Raw genomic sequence first — 23,673 nt, forward strand, 5'->3', positions numbered from 1 at the left:
TCTGTGTCTGTCTGTGGGATGCTTTTGCTGGAGACAGAACAGGAATGGAGTCTTAGAATTTAGTAAGTAATCTAGCTAGATATGCGTTAGATTATGATTTCTTTAAATGGCTGAGAAATTAAGCTGCGCTGAATAGAATGGATATTCCTGTCTGTGTGTCTTTTTGTAACTTAAGGTTTTGCCTAGAGGGATTCTCTATGTTTTGAATCTAATTACCCTGTAAGGTATTTACCATCCTGATTTTACAGAGGTGATTCTTTTTTTACTTTTTACTTCTATTAAAATCCTTCTTTTCAGAAACTGAATGCTTTTTCATTGTTCTTAAGATCCAAGGGTTTGGGTCTGTGGTCACCTATGCAAATTGGTGAGGATTTTTACCAAACCTTCCCCAAGAAGTGGGGTGCCAGGGTTGAGAGGATTTTGGGGGGGGAGAGACGTTTCCAAACAACGCTTTCCTAATAAATAAACCCAGATAAACGTTTGGTGGTGGCAGTGGAAGTCCAAGGACAAAGGGTAAAATAGTTTGTACCTTGGGGAAGTTTTAACCTAAGCTGGTAAAAGTAAGCTTAGGAGGTTTTCATGCAGGTCCCCATATCTGTACCCTAGAGTTCAGAGTGGGGAAGGAACCTTGACAGCCCTCATTCTGCACTATTAAAGTTAGTGGGAGCTATGCTGTTGACTGCAGGGATCAAACCCACACTGAGTATGTATAGGTTTCAAAGTAGCAGCCATGTTAGTCTGTATCTGCAAAAAGAAAAAAGGAGTACTTGTGGCACCTTAGAGACTAACAAATTTATCTGAGCATAAGCTTTTGCAAGCTACAGCTCACTTCATCGGATGCATCTGATGAAGTGAGCTGTAGGTCACGAAAGCTTATGCTCAGATAAATTTGTTAGTCTCTAAGGAGCCACAAGTACTCCTTTTCTTTTTGCTGAGTATGTATGTATTACATAACGCAAAGCTCTGTGACCATCTCAGCTGTAGCACTGCAACACCACAAAAAACTTGGACTTCTGAAGGTATGTGAAAGAGATACTTGTTTTCAGTTATTTTGTCTTCAGATGCATTTACAATATGTAATGTTTAGCTCTATAACAATTCCCTGTTAACAAGTTGTGGATTTAAAACATTTTCTTTACGCTTTGAGGTTCAACTTTGAAAAATGATTTTTGGGAGCAATTTTTGATATCGATACGGACATAATATCTAGATCAACAAATCCTTACAAATTAGTTTGTGAAGAACTTTCTTTTTTTGTTTTGATTTTCCTTAACACTGTGCTTTATTTTTAAGGAGAATATAAATTCACAGTCTTACCATTGCAGGGGCTTCCTGAAATCAGCAAAAAGGAAATGGCACTCAGTGCACACTCTTAAAAAGATTCACAAGATTGCATTGGCTGAAGGATTAAAGCAAAGAAACAGCTTTTCTTTCAACAGCTTACTCCATTACATTAATTCCTCCTATATAGAGCATCCAGTTATTTATGCCATAGCGACGCATATGGAGCTGCTTATAATGTACATAAAGTGAATGTAACAGAGTAGGCTACTGCAATACTAGGAATTTTGAGGCTTCTATCCTGCATTTAATGCTAACTTGTCTCTTTTGCCCCAAAGATTTGAGTTAAGGCACTGACACATGATGTGGTAGTTGTTCATGTCTGACTTATCATTCATATATTTGTTCTGTTGATGCTCTGACATATTACAGCGCTTCTTTCTCCACTACGGGAAGCATTTCACATTTCAGCCAACCACTAAAGCACAGCATGTCAGCAGGACTAGCAGAGAGAAGACACATGAAAGGGAATGAGGGTTTTAACAGAAAAAGATGGCAACTGAATGCGTGAATGAGTCAGAAAAAAAGAGATGGGGGAGAGGGGGAAAAAGCAGGGGACAGGAAACAGAGAAGGACTCCATAAAATATAGAGAAGAGGAAAAGGCACTCAGGCTGGATCCACAAGGTATTTAGGCACTGAGATACTGAGCATCGCAAAACCTAATGTTTAGGCACCTAGAAAAATCACAGGAACGTATTGTATTCACCAAGCCTGAGTTAGACATCTAGGCTCCTATACAATGAATGGGGAGAGATAGGCACCTTGGAATACAATTCACAAAAGCCAGCATGCTAGGCAGGGAAATGACTAGAGGTACCCAATAGGAGATGCCAAAATCAAGGATGTGTCAAACTCCAGCCCTATAGGCAGGGAGATGCCTTAGTCCAGGTTGTAGGGAGGTGCCTCTCTTTGCTAGCGGTTCACAAAGAGGAACCCCTTTCTTGGAGTCAGGCAGCTTAGATGACTAAGCTGCTTCTTGTGAGAAAGAATGAGGCCAGAGCATCGCTCCACACAAAATAGCTAGAGACTCACCCAGGTTCAATTCTCCCCGTCCTGTAGGGTGCTATAACTACTGAGCTATGGGTCTGTTATGGGGCTCTCTCAGTCTCTTCTACTGAAGTTGTTCCAGTTTGGATAAATAATTGAAGAATGACTGGAGCAGGAGAACTAGACCAAGGGTCCTCCCACCTCTGAGGTGAGTATCCTAACCACCAAGCTATAATCAGTCATTCTCTCACTCTGTGACTTCTTAAGTATTTAAAAACAGTGGAACAGCTTCAAATACTAAAGAGTCTTTGGGAGAGAGAGAAAATATGATTCTATAGCCTTGTGAGAGCACTTACCTGGGAGGTGGTGGACCCAGCATCCATTCTCTCTGCTCCAATGACTCTTTATCCAAAGTCGAACAGCTTCAACAGGAGACACTGAGGGAGCTTCACACTGGACAATCCCATGGCTCAGCAGTTAGAGCACTCTCCCGAGAGGTGGCAAACCCATGTTCAAATCCTTTCTTCTTCTCTGGAAGGGGGCGGGGGGAAATGAACTCAGATCTCCCACATCCCAGCTGAATACCATAACCACTTCAGCTCAAAAGTTCATCACCATCATCTTGTACTGAGGCCATATTTTGAATGCGACACAATCTGGTAGGCAACCTCTGAGCACTGTTACCAGATTGGGCCCTCCACACAAGGTAGGCAGCTGAATACCTATCTTCCCCAAATTGTGAATCTGGACACCTAATGTGAGGCAGCAGTGCATATACCCAGAGGCAGAAAACTAGGTGCCAAGTGAGTTTAGATATATAAAGCTTTCAGCAGGAATGTTTTGTATCACAGTGGAGCCTAAAACTGGGACTTAACATCACCTTAACACAAATTTAGGTACCTAAATCTGGGGTTTAGGTGATTAGGTACCTTTGCAAATCCAGGCCTCAGATACCACTTTGATGGGTGTTTTATAGAAGCCGAATAGGAAACAGAAAAGAAAGATATGAAGTAAACAGAGGGAGAATACTGTCTGGGGAAATCATACACAGACTTATATTTTAATCTGATTTACCAAAATAAGAGTAAATCAAAATCCACTGCCCACCAAACAGTGCTCGTGTTAGTCACAGACATGAAGCACTGTCTCCAGAAAGCTTGATCAAGAAAGAAGTCTAGATTTTCGCATATCCACCCTACATGCCTTGCAATTTCATACGTGTTACTACATTATAGGTGACCTGTAAAGCATAGTTTGAAAAGTCAGAATGCCCCCTAAGTGAATCTAAAACACATTTTTTATTTACATCTCCCCACAATCATAGCCAATTGGCTCTCCTTGGACACAGAAAGCACCATGCCCCAGCTATGACAGAACCCTGCTTAGTGTGACATGCCCTAAATTCTTTAGCACTGCCCTATGTTTTCAGGAAGGCTATCGATTCTGTATATGCCCTACAGTAGGGCATGCAAAATACCTGCAGACCTATACCCTACATTGTGACAAGAGGGCAAGCTACTAACAAAAATCCTTTATAAAATGTCTGAAATGGTGATGTAAGCTAGTAAAATATACTTCCCATTCAAAAACCGTAGCTACTTATATCTCAAAAACAAACAAACAAACAAAAAACCACATAGGCACGCACACACAGTCTTATGAGTTTGTACAAAAGTAATACAGAGAACTAGAAATATCCAGAATTGTAACTGTTTGTTATTGTTTGCCTTTGCTCATGCACTGAGATAGACTCAATTTTGAAATCAACTACATAAAAAAGGGTAACAACCTTTTGACTCAGAACATGTGGTCACTATATTCCCATAGAAGCACAGATTGCCACATACTAATTTATGACTTCCCATAGCTTTGTATTTTACTATAGGACTTATAAATAATAAGAAAAAAACCCTATTTTATTTTTTACACCTTAAATCAAACTGAACTGTAACAATGAAAAATAAAATCTGATAAGCAACTTGAAATTCCTTTTCTTTGACATCTGAATACAATGTGTGCATGGAAATGAAAATTAATATCTTGATGAACTTTTTAATTAGCACTGTTTATTCCAGATAGAATGGGAGGCCTCTATTAGGTCCAACTTTTAGAGCAAAACCAGCCCTTTGATGGGAAGTAAGACAGACACTGTTTTACAAATAATTATTTACAGCACTGCCATAATTATATTTTAAGTTAACCTTTTATACTCACCATTGTTTTCAAAATTGTCTAAAGAAGATTACACCTATTAATTGCTAAATATACTTTTTCAGACAGAATCATCCTAGGAACTCTGCTTTGTCTGATACAGCAGAGCTGTGCTTTATATACGCTCAGGTTCATACCTAAAACTCATAAGAGAACTGTTATTTTGTAAATATCTATGTATTAAATTGCTTGAATAGAAAGACTTTCCACTTTACCTGTTTTGTGATAGAGAAAGGATCTGTAGCAGAGGCAGCCAATAAAAAGAAAATGTTTCCATAGTTGAAATACTATTGTCATCCAAGTATAGTTCTCTTAGCAGAACATGATTTTCCAATGTAGGGAGCTAAATACACAAAAGTGATTTTTTGCTATTATTTTTCAAATAAAAATTGATTGCATATAAACAATTGAATGCTTATCAGCTGTTTTTCTTTATTAGATTATTAAATACTATTACAGATATGCTTTGTTACATAGTATGTATATCCTTTTCAATTATCACATGCTAACATTTTTCTATGCTTTGTGCATAGTCTGAACATTCAATATAAAACACAGAATTTGAGATTAGCAATATACACAAATTTACTGCTTTCATTCATGCAATGACTGACTATTTATTGACAAGTAGGTTTTGCCTCAGCTTTATATAAAAGCCATTGCCAAGAAAGGTGACTAAATGTACAGGTAGCCATCTAGGGCCTCATTATGAGAGTTGTAGCCCACAATGATTTAATTCAAGTTTTAGGCAGTCATCACCTACAAAAATCATCCCATACTGAATTCTGGAAGAAATATCTCTACTGCATGACTCGTTTTACCTTTAATGATCATAGCAGTTTGACCAACTTAAAAAAAAAATTAGTATACAACAAACTGAAAACTACCCTATAGTGCAAAGAATGGAAACTAAATTACTGAGGGGGGGGATTTTTACAGGTTAAAAAGGGTACTGAGACACCAAACTCCCATAGCTGGCCATTTGTACATCTCCCCCTCAAAAAAAAAAAAAAAAATGTGATCAGCATCATGGGCTGTATTACTGGTATCAGAGAAGCATGGTATGAAAAACCAGCCTATTTGATTCATGGATATTACCTCACTTAGATTATTTCCTTGTAACTTCAGAATCTGAAGCAGACCACAATTCTCAATGCCCTCAAGTTGAGTAAGATGATTAAAAGAGCAGTCTAAGTGCATGAGAGTTGGCACATCACAAAGACCTTTCGTATTAATTAACTGATTGTGGTCCACAATTAGTTGCTGGAGATTTTTCAATGACTCTAGACCACCTGAAAAGGAAAACTCATATTTTAACCTGAATTAAATCATAATGTGATTAAAATTGTGTTGATTTTGAAACATAAAGCATACTGAAATTGTAACAGGTTCATATTTTATACATAAAAAATAAACACATTCAGTTTTCTATAAAAGGCTTTACAATGATTTTGAGGTATTTTAAACACCGATTAATTTTACATTCATCCCCATGTGTTTCAAGCATTTTAAACAATCATCTTCAGAATATACAAAAATAGCAGATGTCTGAGTCTATCAACTAAACAAGAAACCAAATAAACTTAGCATTCTCTGTGCACATCAAAGTGTTGTAACAGGACATGCTTCATGCAGTAAAGTTCTCTTACAATGCTGTGACTAGAGAAATTAGTAAATACCCAAGGCAGAAAACATATTTAGTCAAGGTCCTGTGGTATTAGCAAAATACTAGCCACCATCTTAAAATCTCTACTAAGAGCAAAAGCTTAATGGTCTCACTTTGAAATATTTTAGTTAAAGTTTTTTAAAAGTGACCAGAAATGGTAAGAACTAATCATACCACTATAATACACAGAGGCTAATCAGCAGGGAAGTGAATGAGGGCATGCATTGTTCAAGCAAGAGCATTAAAACAAAGTCTTTTAAGGAAAGTGAGGTATCTGTAAACATATGTATGTCTTGAACTGTATCTACAACTACCATATTTTTAAAGAGCATTCCTAACAGCTGGTATACAGAGCAAGAATCAGGCTATCACATCTCACAGTTATACCTGGGAGAGTGAGAGTTCTCTCCTGGAGTTGCCCCCAAATCATTCTGTTGGCAGTTTATATGATAGTGCAACAAGACTAGGTTCCTCCCACAACTTTATGGAACTCAGGGGATCTGAAAGTTGGGTAGGCCTTGTACGTCTGTACCGGCTCTGGGCCCATTCACTCCTCACTTGTTCCTAGCACTGTGGCTTCCTTGAAGGGAGCTCAAAAATGATAGTGATGAATAGGGTATAAAAAACCTATGGCAGGGGGAGGGAAAGTGAGAAAAATGTAGTACCCTCCCAGACCTTTTTTCTGAGTAATCTTCACAGAATTGGGAGATAGTTGAGGCAGTCCTTCTCAGACCTACCCCCAACCTTCCCATCCTTCCATGCACAGAGTAGAGATGATGTGTGCAAGGATGAAGGTGGCTTTGTGGTAATCTCCTTGGAGCAACCTAGGCCTTCCAAAGTACTGTTTGTCCCAGCCAAAGAAAGGGTTACCACAGGTACAGAGGGTGTATGCAGAAAGAAGAAAAAACATAAAGGGAAAAAAAAAGTAAAAATTAAACATCAATATTCACATTACATTAAGAATTTATACAGCATAGGACTTAGGATATTAATAACTGGAAATGGAAAAGAATATCAGATATTAAACTGATACTACAGTAAATTTAAGTCAAATGGTCTGTTACAAGCAGTTTATTTCCTCCCATCCGAGCTTTAAGAAATTAATTTACTAGCCTTTAATTACTGAAAAAGAATTTCAGATATGCCTGTGACATACTATACCAGACTGCAAGCTGCTTTTCTGGATTTTATTTTTTTTATTTATTTATGGGGGGGGGGGGATTAAAAGGGAACTAGCACCATCTAGTGGACTGAGCATAGTTTCATTTCAGGCATAGTACTGAAAACTGCTGACAGCTGCAAGAACTTGTCTCAACTTTATTTTTCCATTTTTAAAGCTTTGTACTTCTGTGTAGCAAGGTCAACACCCTTAAAAGACAGCACTGGATTCAAATTAGTGGCAGACAAATAGAAGATGTGCAAAGGGGACCTGTATAGGAGGTGTGCATGAGTTAAGAGACCAGGGCTCTATTTCCAGCTCTGTCACTACCCTACTACGCAATCTTAGAAAGTCATTTCACTTGATGTACCTGTTTCCTCATTTATTTAGATTGAAAGCCCTGTCTCTGTCTGGTCTATTTTGTCCGTCTCATCTATTTACATTGTTAGCTCTTTGGGACTTGGATTTTCGTTCACTGTGTATGTATAATGCTAAGTACAATGGCGTTCCAATCTACTTTGGGACCTCTTGGTGCTACTGTAATACAAATATGTACTGGCTGTATTGCAGACATATGCAAGGTTAAAACTAACCACAAATGTTAGGTGACTATATATTTTGCACTGTGCAGAGTGCAAAGGGAGTGGATGACAGGGGATGGATCACTCGATGATTGCCTGTTCTGTCCATTTCCTGTGAAGCACCTGGCATTGGCCACTGTCAGAGACAGGGATACTGGATTAGATGGGCCATTGGTCTGACCCAGTATGGCCAATCTTACACCTTCTGTGTTTTGTTCAATGCTAAAGATCTTGTCATGCTTACAAAATAGTAATGATTTTGTTGAGAGTCTGACTTCTCATGGGCACTGACAAGGCACCAACATAAAACACATGATGTGATACCAGCTATGGCAGTACATGAAAAAAAGGTGTTCTGTGATTATATGCATATGTCTCAATAAAACAAGCTGAGGTGAAAACCCCTCTATAAGCAGAACTGCTCTTGGTAAAGTGAAAACAGTGCAGCTGCATGTAGCACCCACTTGCCCATAGCACCCCATTCAGCGCACATTGTCCTGACTCAGTGACCAGCAGCAATAAAGTAACTTTCTTTTTAAAACAGGAAGACAATGGCTGAGGCAAGAGAAGTGAGGTCCTATGACGAACAGGAGGAGACTTCTGACTGAAAGAAAGAGAGAAGAGGGCTTCTGAGTAAGCTGATGCTCCAATTAGGTGATTCTTAACTTCTAACAAATGGTAAAACCAAGACTGCCTGAAAGGGTGATCCAGGGCTGTGCTTTGTTCTCATTAGCACTGGTAGCATACCAGGTAGAATACACATCCTATAACCCACAGAAAAATTCACAGGGGGAAAAAAGAAGCAGCAGCATACACATGCATTTTCAAAGGGGCTGGATCTAGTTATTAACCAAAGATTTGGGAGCTGTGCTGGATAATCACCTGAACATGAGCTCGCAGTGTGGTGTTATGGCCAAGAGAGTTCATGCAATCTGTGGATGCATAAACAAGGAGTCTCAAATAGGAGTAGAGAGGTTACATTTTGTCTGTATTTGGCACTGGTGCAACCACTGCTGGAATACTGTATCCAGAATTCAAGAAGGATGTTGGTAAATTGGAGAGGATTCAGAGAAGAGCCATAAGAATGATTAATAGATTAGAAAACAAACTTTATAGCAATAGCCTCATGGAGCTCAATCTATTCAGCTTAACAAAGAGAGGGTTAATGGGTGCCCCAATCACAGAGAAAGGTATAACATGATCCAATGTCTGGAAGTTGAAGCTAGTCAAATGCAGACTGAATATAAGGCATACGTTTTTAACAATGAGAGTAATTAACGATTTACCAAGGGACGTAGTAGATTTGCCATCACTGGCAATTTTAAAATCAAGATTGAATGTTTTTCTAAAAGCTCTGCTCTAGGAATTATTTTGGAGAAGTTCTATGACCTGTGTTACACAGGGCACAAGACTAGATGATCACAGTCGTCCCTTCTGGCCTTGGAATCTATGAATGCCATAATTGACAAGATTTAAAAAAATATTTTTCATTAATAAAAGAAATATTTCAATGAACCAGCCCCCTCCCAAGTATATACATATGCTAAAGTTCCTTACGTTCATTGTACAAAAGTATAATCACTCAGGCAGTGAGCATGCTGCTTTCAGAGGACATGCTCCTTTGCAATAAAGCGTTCCCCTCAACCCCATTTACTTTATTGACAGCTTCTGCCAACTGCCATTTCCCCCACTTTTATACTCTGGTGAAAACAAAAGTAATAGTATCTAGGAAACTTCCTGCAACAAGTTAACCTGAATTGTTACAACCATAAATATAAATAAGCCCTTAAAAAAAACACCCCATAGATTAGAATAATTTAAAACTGAATGAACTGAATGTAAAAAAGAATGCTACACAGCAGTGCAACTTCCAAAATTGCCATGGGACATTCTACTAGATTTACAGATGGGAGGAGCATATTAACATCTTAAAAACACAAGTCCATCTTTGTGTGATTCTATAAGATGTCTAACTATCAATATGTTATTGTGTGAAACAAACAAAAAAATCTATGTTATGCATTTAGTTTATCCAGACATCCTCAAAGCTGTTCCTTAGGAGAGAAAACCATGTGGTTTTTCGTTGAACATTCACTTCTCCATTTAAACACATCTTACGCTCAGTAAATACAGTACTTTCATTGTACATAATAGATAGTACAGAAGGCTTTTACTTCATTTGCTCTGTACACAGATACTTCATACTTAAGGATCATCAATTAATATTATGTCACTTGCATATTAATCTTGCAGGTATTCTGCCACAGGAAATCCATCTCAAACAAATAATCTCACACAGCATCACTGGCAACCAGACATGGAGGAAGTTCCAGTATTGCTTCTTGCAGTTTGTTTCCTCAGTTCCCCTGAGGCTACTGGCATTGTTTTTTATAGAAAGTGCCAACACCACCACCATTTACAACCACCGCAGGACACTGTCCCCAGAAACATGAAATATGGTCATGTACTTTAATATGTAAAATCAACAATCCAATATCCAAAGTATTAGCATTTTGAAACTGAAGCTATTAACACCACATGGGTGGCTGTGCAATCACTAATTTCTCAAGTTTAATATTTCCTATTTGCCTTTTTCTTGTTTATTTTGTTAATCATGGAGTTTGTCCCTCACCTCTCATATCTGCATATTTGTCTAAACTTCTGTTTTTGCTGCTGTAAAAACTTCTAATTTTTTTTAAATGACCATGTGTGTATGGGCTTAATTTGTCAGTGTGGAAGTTGCAATGATGTTGGTTTTTCATTTAATTCCTTATTTCTGTTAACACCTCATTTTGTTTATCGGTAAACGTTAAGACAAGTCTAAAGCAAGACAAAGCACTCAAAAGCACCACCTTTCTGATGCTCAACTCAAGTCCTTCCATACACACATCTGAAGTGGCCTCAACTCAAGAGCTGGCCACCTACCCACCCACTGCTTGCATCGGCTTCCTCAGCTCAAATGAGTTTCCTCCAAACAAAAGATGAATTGCTTCAGCAAATGAAATCTTTCCTCAAAACCTATGTTTTGATTTTCACTCGAATTAGTTCCTGGCAAGCCCCAGAAGGCTCAGTGTTTGAATTAGTTAAGTATTCCAATGATTACCTACATCTTTGTGGCCCTCACAACTCTATCTTCCAACATGACCCAGTCCCCACAGCAGGATCTGCAACCCTTTCAGCAGCAGATCTACCTGCTGTGTTTCATTCTTGAAGGAAGAAGCACGTTGCTCCTTTCAGCACTGGGATCATCATTTTAGGTAATTACAAGGCAGTTTACCTCTCTCCCCGCTTCAATTATTAAGGCTACTTTTGGAGGGGAAAACTTGAGGCTTTCTCTTGCCAGCTGAATGGGTTCATTCTTCTGTAGACAACCAAAGAACCGATTCTCCCCACTCTAATGCAGCAGAATCAGCAATTCTTTCCACTGTGTTGCATTTAACTGCCCCTTCATTACAGAGAAAACATTCTGAGGCCTGCTGTACCAGCATTAGGCCAGTGGGTCTCCTGGTTACTCCCAGAGGGAGGAACTAGGACAAGTATTTCTCTTCTTGTATAATTTTTTCCTCCTTTATTATCTAAAACAAATTAATTCCCCTCATGTTTCTCATCGTCCACCCACCTTGCTTGAGATTTTAAACTATTCACGTCCCACAAAGGGTGTAAGATTTTAAATGTAATTTTCCGATTTTTCCATCCTAATAAAGGACATGAGTACTGAGTAATATCTTCTTTGAAATAAGCCTGTTACAAGATTAAAAATAAACACTACTACATTGGCAACAGTCATTTTCTATCCTCAACCAAACCAAGTTATGAATAAATGCACAATACTGATGTTAAATGAATAAAATGCATCATCTTTAATATTTTCTTACCAATTCGAGTGATTTTATTGCAGGACAGTTCAAGTTTCCTGAGATCACTGCAGCCATCTAAGCCTTGAAGTGATGCAAGTTGATTTTTATTCAGAATTAAAATGCAGAGATTGTCTAGATTCTCACAACTTATTGTCTGAATATTGTTTTCCTACCACAAAGAAAAAAAACAGATAAAATTAAAGATCATTTTGAATAGAAAAGTATAGGCAGTTTTCAGCAAGAGAGAAAAGGTAGTCCAGTGTTTGGTTAGCTTGCCTAGGACTTCGTAGATCCAGGCTCAATTCCCTACTTCACCACAGACTTCCTGTGTGCTCTTGGACTACTTGCTCATGTAGTCTCTCTGTTACTCAGTTCCCCATCTGTAAAAATGAGGATACCACCACTTCCTTACCTCATCGGGGTGTTTGAGGATAAATACTGTAAAAGACTGAAACTCTTCGAGATCTACTGATGAAAATCACTATATTAAAGTTAAGCATTATTATGGGTCATTCAAAAATATTGTAAACTTTACTGTCGTTAACCATTTTTAGTCTGAGCAGTTAGCTAGTATTTGGGGCCTTGAGGAGTGTTTCCATTAAGAGGCAAAACTGATGGTTGAGTCAGGCACCTTTGATGTAATCCATTTACAGAGAATGTACAGAGAGTCCTATTTCACTGAACACAGTAGGAAGCACACAACAGGAGGCAGTTTCTTTGCTTCTGACTCTCAGGCACTTACAGCTCCACCAAACAGCAATGCTCAAAGAATTGTTTTGGGGAAGTTCTATGGCCTGTGGCTTACAGAAGCTCAGACTAGGCAATCACAATGGCTCCTCCTGGCCTTGGAATCTGTGAATACTCAGTCCCCTGTGTTGGTATGCAGATGCTAGGAAAACCCCTCAGACCAAATGGCTCAACTCCTACTCGAGCCTTGCCATGCTGATCTGTGATTTGGGAAGTGTCTTCTGTTGTTTCAGCTATTAGTAAACAAAGGGGCATTTAACTGCTCTGTCATTTTAGTTTGAATGGAAGTCTTCTCTCAGAGGAGCCAGCACTGCCCGTAGATCAAGCCACCCAACTTCCAGCGAATAGACAGTCTATAGAATAACATTTCTAATCCTTAGAAACACCAAGTTTGTGTGTAAAAATACTAGGCAACACTTAGAATAAAACCTCATCACCCATAAATGTCAGTCAGAGAAAGATTAACAGGTTAGCTATATGTATAAAATCCTCTTACGCCTTTTGCGCTGTAATTTGAGGCACCCAAAATTAGTGGGCATTTGAAAATTTTGCACAAGATTATTTTTAATAGGTAGGAAAACTGGGGAAAGAACACAAGAGAGTCTTGACCCCCAGTGCACTGCTCTAGCCACTAGACAACATTGCCTTAGCTATAACTGACCTTGCCCATTCCTCTCTCAGTTTTGAGAAGGTCACAGCACACTCCAAACAGTAGTCATTGGGCAAAAAAGAAACATTCAAAGCTTGTATACACAATTTGTCTTCTGTTAGTCATTATGCATGAACTCTCCCAGTGCATTGACATAATCAAAATACTAAAAACCGAAAAGGTAAAACCATCCATTTCATATAAATCGTCAAGTTCTTTAAATGAGGCACATTATAAAAAGACACATTTTCTTTAGTCACTTAGATTTTAAGCTACAGCTCCGTGAAAGCAGCAGTGCAATGCCACCCCCCCGCAGAAGCAGCACTGGAAAGACTGTGCCCCAGAAACCAATGCTGGTGCTGCTCCTTGCTCATGTGGGCAAGCAATCTGGGCTAGTACACAGGAGATATGTGCCTAAGGCCTCCTTGCCCACTTTTAAATGCTCTAGTCACTATGGGGTGGGGTGGGGGGAGGCAGCCTTTGTACAGCCATGCAACAGAGGGAATGAAGATTTATCACTTTCCCTCCATACTCACACTAGAGCCATTCACAACCTAATACTCGGAGACAGAGAAAGAGACTGTGCCTATTTCTGACTTCTGGAAGTTCCAAATTACTGCACTTTAAAATTATAACAATATATACAGTAGACTAGCATCTCCTTGTGTCCCTTCAACTTTGTCTTTGAGCCAAAAACAAGGAACAAGGTTAAGTACTCATAATTGTAGAAAATCAGGCTGCTTATTAAGTGCAAATCCTAACTATGCACTTAGTAGATTAACTTTTGGCACTTTTAAAAAAAATATTGTCCTATATGTACATACACATATAAACTGATGGATTCAGTCTCATAGTATTCTGAATGGCAGAGATGACAGTCTCACCCCACCTCCACGTAGACAGTAAAATATGCTAGGTACCTCCACATCAATATACTTTAGGCCTTGGCAGTTACTGAGTCCTTCCAGTGCAGTTAGTCCACAGCGTCTAAGGGTCAATAACTGAAGATTTGAACATTCTGACAATGTGGAGAGGCTACAGCCAGACAAATCTTGAAGCGTAAGTGTTGTAACCTACACACATTCAATGAAAAGGATGTCCATAAGATTGCATTCTAATGGTATTTTTATGTAGCCTTTTTAAAGTTAAATACATACTATGTAGCATACAATTATATGAATTAAGTCTAGATTCTGAATTTACTATAAAACACTTAAAGACTAAAAGTTTTCTGATCTTCAGCAAAATCATTAACTGATAAATTAATGCTCCCGTCATAAAAAAAAAAATGTATAACAACAATACTTAAGCATCATAAAAACATGGAAATGATTTATAATCGGGTTGTCAAACAATTATAAAGTGAGCACTGCAATTAATTGCAATTTTTTAATCATTTTTATTACAAATATTTGTACTGTAGAAAAGAAACAAAAATAGCATATGCTAAACATTCGTATGTCCCTTTACTCTTTGGCCACCATTCCACAGAATAGTGCAAATATTTGTACTAAAAAAAATATCATATAAAGTGAGCACTGTACACTTTGTATTCTGTGTTGCAACTGAAATCAATATATTTGAAAATGTAGAAAAAATCCACAAATATTTATAATAAATTTAAATTGGTATTCTATTATTAACTGTGTGATTCAAACTGTGATTAATCGTGATTATTTTTAACTGAGTTAATTTGTTTTGAGATAATCATTTGAGTTCACTGCAATTAATTGAACGCCCTAATTTATGACTGATAGTGGAAAAAATTGGTAAAACTATAAAAAAGGTAGCCAAACTCATTTGATTTTGATGTCCATTTCAAACATAAGTGCTTCACTACTAATAATGTATAATGTGAATGAATAGAAGATTAATGCGACAGCAAAACAGAAGCCAACGTGGGTTTCATCTCATTTATAACGTCAACAGATTAGAAGTGTATCTAATCTTATCATAATAGAAGTGAAAAGAATCGTTGCTAAACTAAGTATCATATATATTAGGAATAATAATGGTATGTTGTGTGACAAAGTTCCTCCTCTAACTTGTTGGGTCTTGCGCTTATTGGCGGATTTGCTTGCCTTGGAGCTTCACAGCAGCACTCAGTTTGGCCGTTTTTATGAACCCACAGTCCAGGTCAACTCTTCCTGTGTCTGACCAGGAGTTGGGAGGTTTGGGGGGAACCCGGGCCCACCCTCTACTCCGGGTTCTAACCCAGGGCCCTGTGGAATGCAGCTGTTTAGAGTGCCTCCTGGAACAGCTGTGCGACAGCTGCAACTCCCTAGGCTACTTTCCCATGGCCTCCTCCCAATGCCTTCTTTATCCTCACTATAGGACCTTCCTCCTGGTGTCTGATAATTCTTGTACTCCTCAGTCCTCCAACAGTATGCATTCTCACTCTCAGTTCCTAGCACCTCTTGCTCCCAGCTCCTTACCCGTGCACCACAAACTGAAGTGAGCTCCTTTTAAAACCCAGGTGCCCTGATTAGCCTGCCTTAATTAATTCTAGCAGCTTCTTGACTGGCTGCAGGTGTTCTAATCAACCTGTCTGTCTTAATTGTCTCCAGAAGGTTCCTGATTGTTCTGGAACCTTCCCTGTTGGGAAACGGGACGTCCCTCGCTTGCTCCTTAGCTATCTGCTTTCTATTCTTTCCTAAAGCCCCCTGGCCTGGATTTTTCTTACTTTTTGAGCCTGCCCTAGTTCTCCCCCCCGACCGGGCCAGACGCTTTTTTGTTTCGTTTAATCTTTCTGCCGTTTTCTGCTGCCGTTGAGTGCTGGTCAGCTGCCAACTTGCCGCCAGCACCCCCCCACCCCAAACGCCTGCTCCCGTTTGGTGCACCCCAAACGCCTGCACCCCAAACGCCTGCTCCTGCCTCAGCTGAAACCCCCGGAGGAGGGGGGGGAAGATTGCCGACCCGCTATCCGGAGGGGGGAGTGGAAGCCCCCAGACCCAGCCGTTTTGCTGTCAGCTTATTTCTGCAATTTTTCTCGGCCTGCCGAAAGCCTTGAAACACAGCCAACACAGCTAGAGAAGAAGAAGATAGCAGACAGAAGAAATCACCCAGAGAAGCTACAAATCATCGAGGAGGGGGCCGTAAGACTGAGTAATTTTTTGAATTATACTCTCGTGGGGGGGAGTTTGACTGTGGCTTAATTACGTTTGTGGCGGCACAGGGGGTGTGGCACGGAGCTGCCCCCCGATCAATCGGTGCCCCCCCAACATTATTACAACTGTCACGGCCCCCCCCCGCCGTCCGTCCCTGCTGGCAACCTGCCATCTGCCTCGGATCCAGCTGTTTGCTTTGAACTTTGCCTTTCGGACCGGACTAACAGCCGACCAAACGAGACTCTTTGGACAAACGTGCATGGGTCCACCGCCCCCCCCGGACTGTTCATCCCACAGCTTGCCCCTATCACCGGACCCTGATTCCTGTTTCCCCCCCCTTTCCAGTCCAACCCATTTGGTACCCCCCGCCTGCAGCCCAGCAGGGAGGAGCGGTTAATCTGCTTCCCCCTCCCCCCTCCTCCTTCCGGTGTCTCCCCATCTCTCCCTGCTCACAATGGCGGGGAATGAGAGGGGCGAGGCCCCCTTTACCAATATCAGTTGTTCCTCCCCCACCTTCCCCCCCGCCAACCCCCGAGCCCCCCACCACCACCACCACTGTCAAAATACCTGCCACCGCCCCCGCTGGGGCACCGGCAGCAGGAGGCACCGGGGCGATTACTGCCACTGCTTTGTCCACCGCCCCCCCAGATTCTAGGACCCCCCCCCAGCTGGCCGAAAAGGCCAGGGCGGGAAGAAAGGAAAGGGCCCCACTAAAACCACTAGGCCCTCCATGGCAGGAGCTGCCCCCACCGCTGTGGCCTTGTCATCAACCGTGGCGCCCCCCCCGCTGTTCCCTCCATCAACTCTGCGAACGTCCCTCCCCCGGCCCCCAGGACGTATGCCAGGGCGGTGGCAGGCTCCCCCCTGCCTGCCGCCTCATCATCTCGCCCACCCACTGCCTCCGCTACCATCACCAGCGGCCGGGGCCCCTTCCCCACTTGACCAGGAGGCACGGTGTCCGTTGTCTCCTGGTGCCCGCCTCGCCCCACGTAGAGACATACGTGCAAGCGTTGGCGAACGTGGTAGGACCCACGGCTATTGTGGTGGCCTCCAAAATGTATGGGAAGGTCGTTTTTTTCTTAGCTTCAGAGGCTGCTGCTCAGGAGGCGGTGGAGAAGGGACTGGCGGTGGGGGGGGGGGCTGTTTGTCCCCCTAGAGCCGCTAGAAGACCTGGGCGTTCGCCTCGTCCTCACCTCCGTTCCTCCCTTTTTACCCAATGCTGCCCTGTTACCCGCTCTCTCCACCCTGGGGAAGCTTGTCTCTGTCATCAGCCCTCTCCCGTTGGGCTGCAAGGACCCCACCCTCCGTCACGTCCTTTTGTTCTGCCGGCAAGTGCAGCTTCTACCGCCGGCGACGGTGCGTGACGGAGAGGCGCTCGAGGGGTCCTTCCTAGTCCACTACCAAGGATCCCGCTTTCGGGTCTTTTACTCCACCGGAGAGGCCCGGTGCTACCTCTGCCGCTCAGCGGGGCATGTCCGCAGAGACTGCCCTTTGGCCCAGGGGGGAGGGGCACCTGAGACCCGGCAGGACATCGGCCCCGTCGTTGCCGACGTCCCTGGCCACCCGGCACCTGAAACCAACCCTCCTCCTACTCGATCCACCGCTGCTCCCGTCCGGGCCCAAGAAACACCTTCCCTACAACGCCCAGGCGAGCAAGGGAATCCCACCCTTGCTATTACCAATCTGGTAGAGTCTATGGAGGAGGATGTGGCAAAGATATTACCGGGTATAGGAGAGGGCTCGCCCCAAGGAGCACCCCCCGCCCCTCATGCTGCCTTACCGTTACCCCCCCGAAACCATCGCCTCCCCCCCAACGACACGACCCCTGCTAATCAACCCCCAGATGACGCTATGGAGGGCTGGACCCTAGTCCAGAGGAAGCGAGGCAAGCGGAAGGCTTGAGTTCCGCTGCACCCATCCGATGCGGAAGCCCCCCGGAAGACCAGGAAGGGAGGCACGGATATCGAGCCTTCCGCTACGGCCACGAGTGAGATCCATCCGCTGGTGTCGGGAGGGGAAGACAGACTGGCATTGGAGGGCAGAATCCCCCCTCCACGAGAGACCCTCCCCTCCGAGACCTCTGAGGAAGCTCCTTTTGCCTGGATACCACCCGAACCCCCCGTGAACCCCGAGGCGACCGTTGAGGTGGGCCCTAGAGGAGAGGCCCCCGAGGTAGCAGGAATTGGCCTCTCCTCCGTGTATGCGGAGATTGAGGCCCTAGATTTGACCCCGGTCACCCAGGGAGAAGATGATCTACTGCCGGCTGGCCTCGATCTGGGTAGCCTCACCCCAGCCCCCCTTTCCCCATGCTACCTCCCGCTAATTGCGTTCCCAGGCGAGCGCACCACAGAAGGTGGTCCACCACCTGATGCCATGGCCGCCAAGAACACCACGGAGCCAGCGCCTAGCGTCACTGAGAGCCCCCTCCCTTACCCCTTAACCCTCGACTCTGCTCAGGAGGCACCTTCTTTTAGCTGCTCACCTCATGAAGTCCAGAGCCTTACCTCTGCCCCCGCCCCCACCCCGTCCCTGCCCAATTCCCCTCCTCCTGCAATGCTAATGCCGCCCCTGGGGTTATTTCTTTCCACCTTTTGCAGAGATTCCCCCCAGGGAGCAGTCTTTGCACTTTCTAGTCGCGACCCATTAGGAGTTGCAATTTTTTCCCTGCCATCCCCTTCCCCCCCAAGGCGTGAAATGGATTTAATAACACCAGCCTGTCAGACGCCCTGTCGGTGGTCTGCACCCTGCCTGCCAGCTTCAGCGGACCACGAGGCTGCATTAAGAGCCCCACCAGGGAATACCCCGGAAATCGTAACCCCACCCCCCCATGAGCTGCGGCATGCACTACGGAAGTTCCTAGAACACACCCGTGGCGCCCGCAATAGGGTACAGCTGGCTCTTCAGCTACGGGGGGACTTTGACCAAATCCTCCAGACCACAAGGGCCCTTATACAGGAGGGCAGGGGCAAGGAAAGCGCGGTGCTGCGGCCTACGAGCGGGCCCGTGGCTTCCGAAACAATCTACTCATCCACGGGATGGGTCACGGGTTGCTGCGCAACCCACCGGGGGCCAAGAACATCCCCACCAACAAGAAACCCCCACCCCCCCAGCCCTCCGCATGACGCCTCTTATTATTGCAACCCTGAATACCAGGGGCTGTAGGATGGCTCTCCGCAGGTCCCAGGTGCTCTCTTACCTTCGGGAAGGGGGGTACTCTATAGTTTTCCTGCAGGAGACCCATACGGACCCGACTGCCAAGGACAGGTGGCAGCTGGAGTGGGGGGACAGGGTCTACTTTAGCCACTTCACGATTCGACAAGCTGGAGTGGCGACCCTGTTCTCCCCCAATCTACGGTCTGAGGTGCTAGGGGTCACTGAGGCCGTGCCGGGCCACCTGCTGCACCTTCGAGTCCGTATGGAGGGCCTCGTGGTCAATCTTGTTAACATCTATGCCCCGCAAACAAGCCCGAAGCGGCCACAATTCTATCAGCGGGTGTCCGACTTTCTCGGCACCCTAGATTCGCACGAGTGCCTGGTCCTGGGAGGGGACTTTAACACCACCCTTGAGGAACAGGACCGCTCAGGGGCCGAGCCGAGTCCGGCCGCCGCGAACATTCTCCAAGGAATAGTTGAACATCACTCCCTAGTGGACGTCTGGCGTGACCATCACCCAGATGACACTTCCACGTTCACTTTTGTCTGGGTGGAGGCCCATCGGTCACACCACTCTCGGTTGGACCGTATTTACTTATCCTGTTTCCATCTTTCACAGGCCCACTCCTCCGCCATTCAGCCGGCCCCATTCTCCGACCATCATTTAGTCACCATAACAGTCTCCCTCCATGCAGAGAGACCGGGGCCAGCCTATTGGCACTTTAACAACAGACTGTTGGAGGACGAGAGCTTCGTGACGTCCTTCTGGGAGTTTTGGCTGCCCTGGCGAGAGCAGTGGTGTGCCTTTCCCTTGGTGCGGCGATGGTGGGATCTCGGGAAGGTGCGCGCCAAGCTCTTCTGCCGTGACTACACTCGGGGCACCAGCCGACGGAGAAATGCGGCGATAGAGCAGTTGGAATGGAAGGTCTTAGAGATGGAGAGGTGCCTGGCCGCCAACCCCAAGGACCCGTCCCTCTGCGGAGCATGCCAGGAGAAGCGGGAGGAGCTCCGGGCCCTCGAGGACCACCGGGCCCGAGGTGCCTTCGTTCGGTCCCGCAGCCGCCTCCTTTGGGAGATGGACCGCGGCTCCCACTTCTTCTATGCCCTGGAGAAAACGAGGGAGGCCAAGAAACACGTCACCTGCCTTCTTGCGGAAGATGGCACCCCCCTCACGGATCCGGAGATGTGTGGGAGGGCCCGTGACTTCTACACAAGCCTTTTCTCCCCGGATCCGACCGATCCTGGCGCTTGCGGGGTGCTCTGGGAGGAACTCCCCACAGTCAGCGTGGGCGACCGAGACCGACTAGAGCTGCCTCTCACCCTGGCCGAGTTCTCGGAAGCCCTCCGTCGCATGCCCACCAATAAATCTCCGGGCATGGACGGGCTGACCGTCGAGTTTTACCGCACGTTCTGGGACATCCTCGGCCCAGACCTATTCACTGTCTGCGCTCAGTCCTTGCAGAGCGGGGTCCTCCCTCTGTCGTGCAGGTGAGCGGTGCTCGCCTTGCTGCCGAAGAAGGGGGATCTCTGCGATTTACGAAACTGGCGTCCTGTCTTACTCCTTAGCACGGATTACAAAATCGTAGCGAAAGCAATCTCACTGCGGCTAGGGTCCGTGATGGCGGACGTGATCCACCCAGACCAGACCTATACTGTCCCGGGTCACAGCATTTTTGACAACCTATTTCTAGTCCGAGACCTTTTGGAACTCGGGCGGAGAGATGGTTTGTCGTTCGCCCTCCTGTCTCTTGATCAGGAGAAGGCGTTCGATAGAGTAGACCACGGGTACCTCCTGAGCACTCTGCAGGCGTTTGGGTTCGGACCTCAGTTTGCGAGTTTTCTCCGGGTGCTGTATGCCTCCGCGGAGCGTTTGGTTAGGCTCAACTGGACCCTGACCGAACCCGTCAGCTTCGGGCAAGGAGTGCGGCAGGGGTGCCCCCTCTCGGGCCAGTTGTATGCTCTGGTGATCGAGCCTTTCCTCTGTCTCCTCCGCAGGAGGATGACAGGATTGGTGCTGTGGGAGCCGGAGCTGCGGCTGGTCCTGTTGGCGTATGCCGATGACTTACTCCTCATGGTCCAGGACCCGGGCGACTTGGCGCGAGTGGAGGCTTGCCAGGCCATCTACTTGGCAGCCTCCTCCACCTGAGTCAACTGGATCAAGAGCTCTGGCTTGGCGGTGGGGGACTGGCGGCAGGTAAGCTCCCCCCCACCCACGCTTCAGACCATCCGGTGGAGTGTAGGTCCACTGCTCTATCTCGGCGTTTACCTTTCCGCCACGCACCCTTCCCCGCCGGAGAACTGGCAAAATTTAGAGGGTGGGGTGATAGAGCGGATCTGGAAATGGACGAGGCTACTCCGATGTCTCTCCCTCCGAGGGAGAGCACTGGTGCTTAACCAACTAGTCCTGTCCATGCTCTGGTACCGGCTCAACACCCTGGCACCGGCCTCGGGTTTCCTGACCCACCTCCGGAGATTGATTCTAGAGTTCTTTTGGTCAGGAATGCACTGGGCCCCTGTTGGAGTTCTTCATTTACACCTGAAGGAAGGAAGGCAGGGCCTGAAGTGTCTGTACACTCAGGTCCGCGTTTTCCGCCTCCAGGCCCTGCAGAGGCTCCTTTATAGTGCAGGTAGTTCGACGTGGAGCATATTGGCGCACGCCTTCCTGCGCCGCTTCCAAGGGCTCCGATACCACCGGCAGCTCTTTTATCTTTGTCCGAGAAGTTTTCTGCGAGACCTCTCCGGGCTGCTGGTCTTCTACCAGGACCTCCTCCGGACCTGGAAACTGTTTCTAACAACCAGGTCCGTGGCGGCCACCATGGGAGCAGATCTCCTCATGGAGCCCCTGCTACACAACCCCCAGCTCCGTGTGCAGGTGGCGGAGTCCCGCTCGGTGCGCAAGAGATTGGTCCTGGCGGAAGTCACGAGGGTCGGAGACCTCCTGGACTACAACCGGAGAGATTGGCTGGATCCCCTGACGCTCGCTTGGCGCATGGGGCTCTCCAGCCCTCGTACCCTCCGGTGCGTACTTCAGGAGGTGAAGGCTGCCTTGAGCCCCACTGCTCGGGCTTATGTCAACCGGGCCTTGCGCGAAGGTGCACCCCACCCATCCTCTACGCCAGGCCTGCCGGACCTTTCCATTGGGCCCCTACCCTGCCGATCCCAACAAACCCCTCACCCTTTCACTGCAAGCCAGCTGCATGAACTGCAGCCGGTCAGTTTTCAAATCGCACCACGGAATTATTTGTACACACTCACGCTTCACACCCTTCATGCCCACACCCTGGTGTCCCGCCCCGATACAAAGTGGCGGGACCTCCTGCCACCCTTGGAGGGTGAGCAACCTCGGTGGGCCAGCCTGTATTCCATCTTGGTCCCGAGGCCCGTCAGGGATATCAGTTGGCGGCTCCTTCACGGAGCTGTGAGCATGGGCGTGTTTCTGACACGGTTTACCCCCATCCCGGATACTTGCCCTTTTTGTAATGTGAGGGAAACCCTGGCGCATGTATATCTAGAGTGTGCCAGATTGCAGCCCCTTTTCCGGCTCCTCACAAATATTCTATTGCGCTTTTGGCTTCATTTCTCCCCTCACCTTTTTATCTATACACTCCCCATCCGTGGCCCCACAAAATCGCGAGACCTCCTGGTTAACCTCCTCCTAGCCTTGGCTAAAACAGCCATTTATAAAACCAGAGAGGGGAGGTTGGCCCATGAAGCGTCCTGCGATTGTAGGGCCTTTTTCCAATCCTCAGTACATTCACGTATCTGAGCGGAGTTCCTCTGGGCGGCGTCCACCGACTCCCTTGACGCCTTCGAGGAGCGGTGGGCGCTGTCCGGGGTTCTCTGCTCGGTGACCCCATCTGGTTCCCTCCGTTTGACCCTTTGATTGAGGGGAAGAGTGAGAGATGCCAGCCCCAGCCATTGCCGCTGTGGATACCATCATTACTGTCATCTAGGAGGGGTCCTATAATACATGGGTGTCTACCCCCCCACCCCTGAACTGCCCACCCCACAGCCATGCCCATCTTGCCGGGCACTCTCAGGAGAGGGATAATCGGTGACACTGGGTGCGGCACTAGGTAACTCGAGGGGATGGAAGACCACGAGTGTCGAGGAAGCTCCTCCGCTCTGGGCCCAGGCTAGCCTGAACACTTCTCTCCCCTGAAAGCTGTTGTGTTATACCTTCGGTTTGCCTTGTTTTGTTGCATAGTTTGTTT

General features: G+C 45.7%; 1 protein-coding gene across 1 annotated transcript in view; it reads right to left on the minus strand.

Moving 5' to 3' along the window:
- The window catches only part of LRRIQ1 (leucine rich repeats and IQ motif containing 1), a 179,997-nt gene that overhangs the window by 135,392 nt on the left and 20,932 nt on the right, over window positions 1-23,673 (minus strand). The window contains exons 9-12 of the mRNA XM_073327613.1: window positions 14,120-14,272; window positions 11,822-11,972; window positions 5,639-5,832; window positions 4,756-4,883 (exon numbers count right to left, since the gene is read on the minus strand). Of these exons, the coding sequence (XP_073183714.1) occupies window positions 4,756-4,883; window positions 5,639-5,832; window positions 11,822-11,972; window positions 14,120-14,272 (626 nt within the window). The remainder of the gene's footprint in view (window positions 1-4,755; window positions 4,884-5,638; window positions 5,833-11,821; window positions 11,973-14,119; window positions 14,273-23,673) is intronic.

Source organism: Lepidochelys kempii, chromosome 1 (genome assembly GCF_965140265.1).
Source record: "Lepidochelys kempii isolate rLepKem1 chromosome 1, rLepKem1.hap2, whole genome shotgun sequence".
Taxonomy (NCBI): Eukaryota; Metazoa; Chordata; order Testudines; family Cheloniidae; genus Lepidochelys; species Lepidochelys kempii.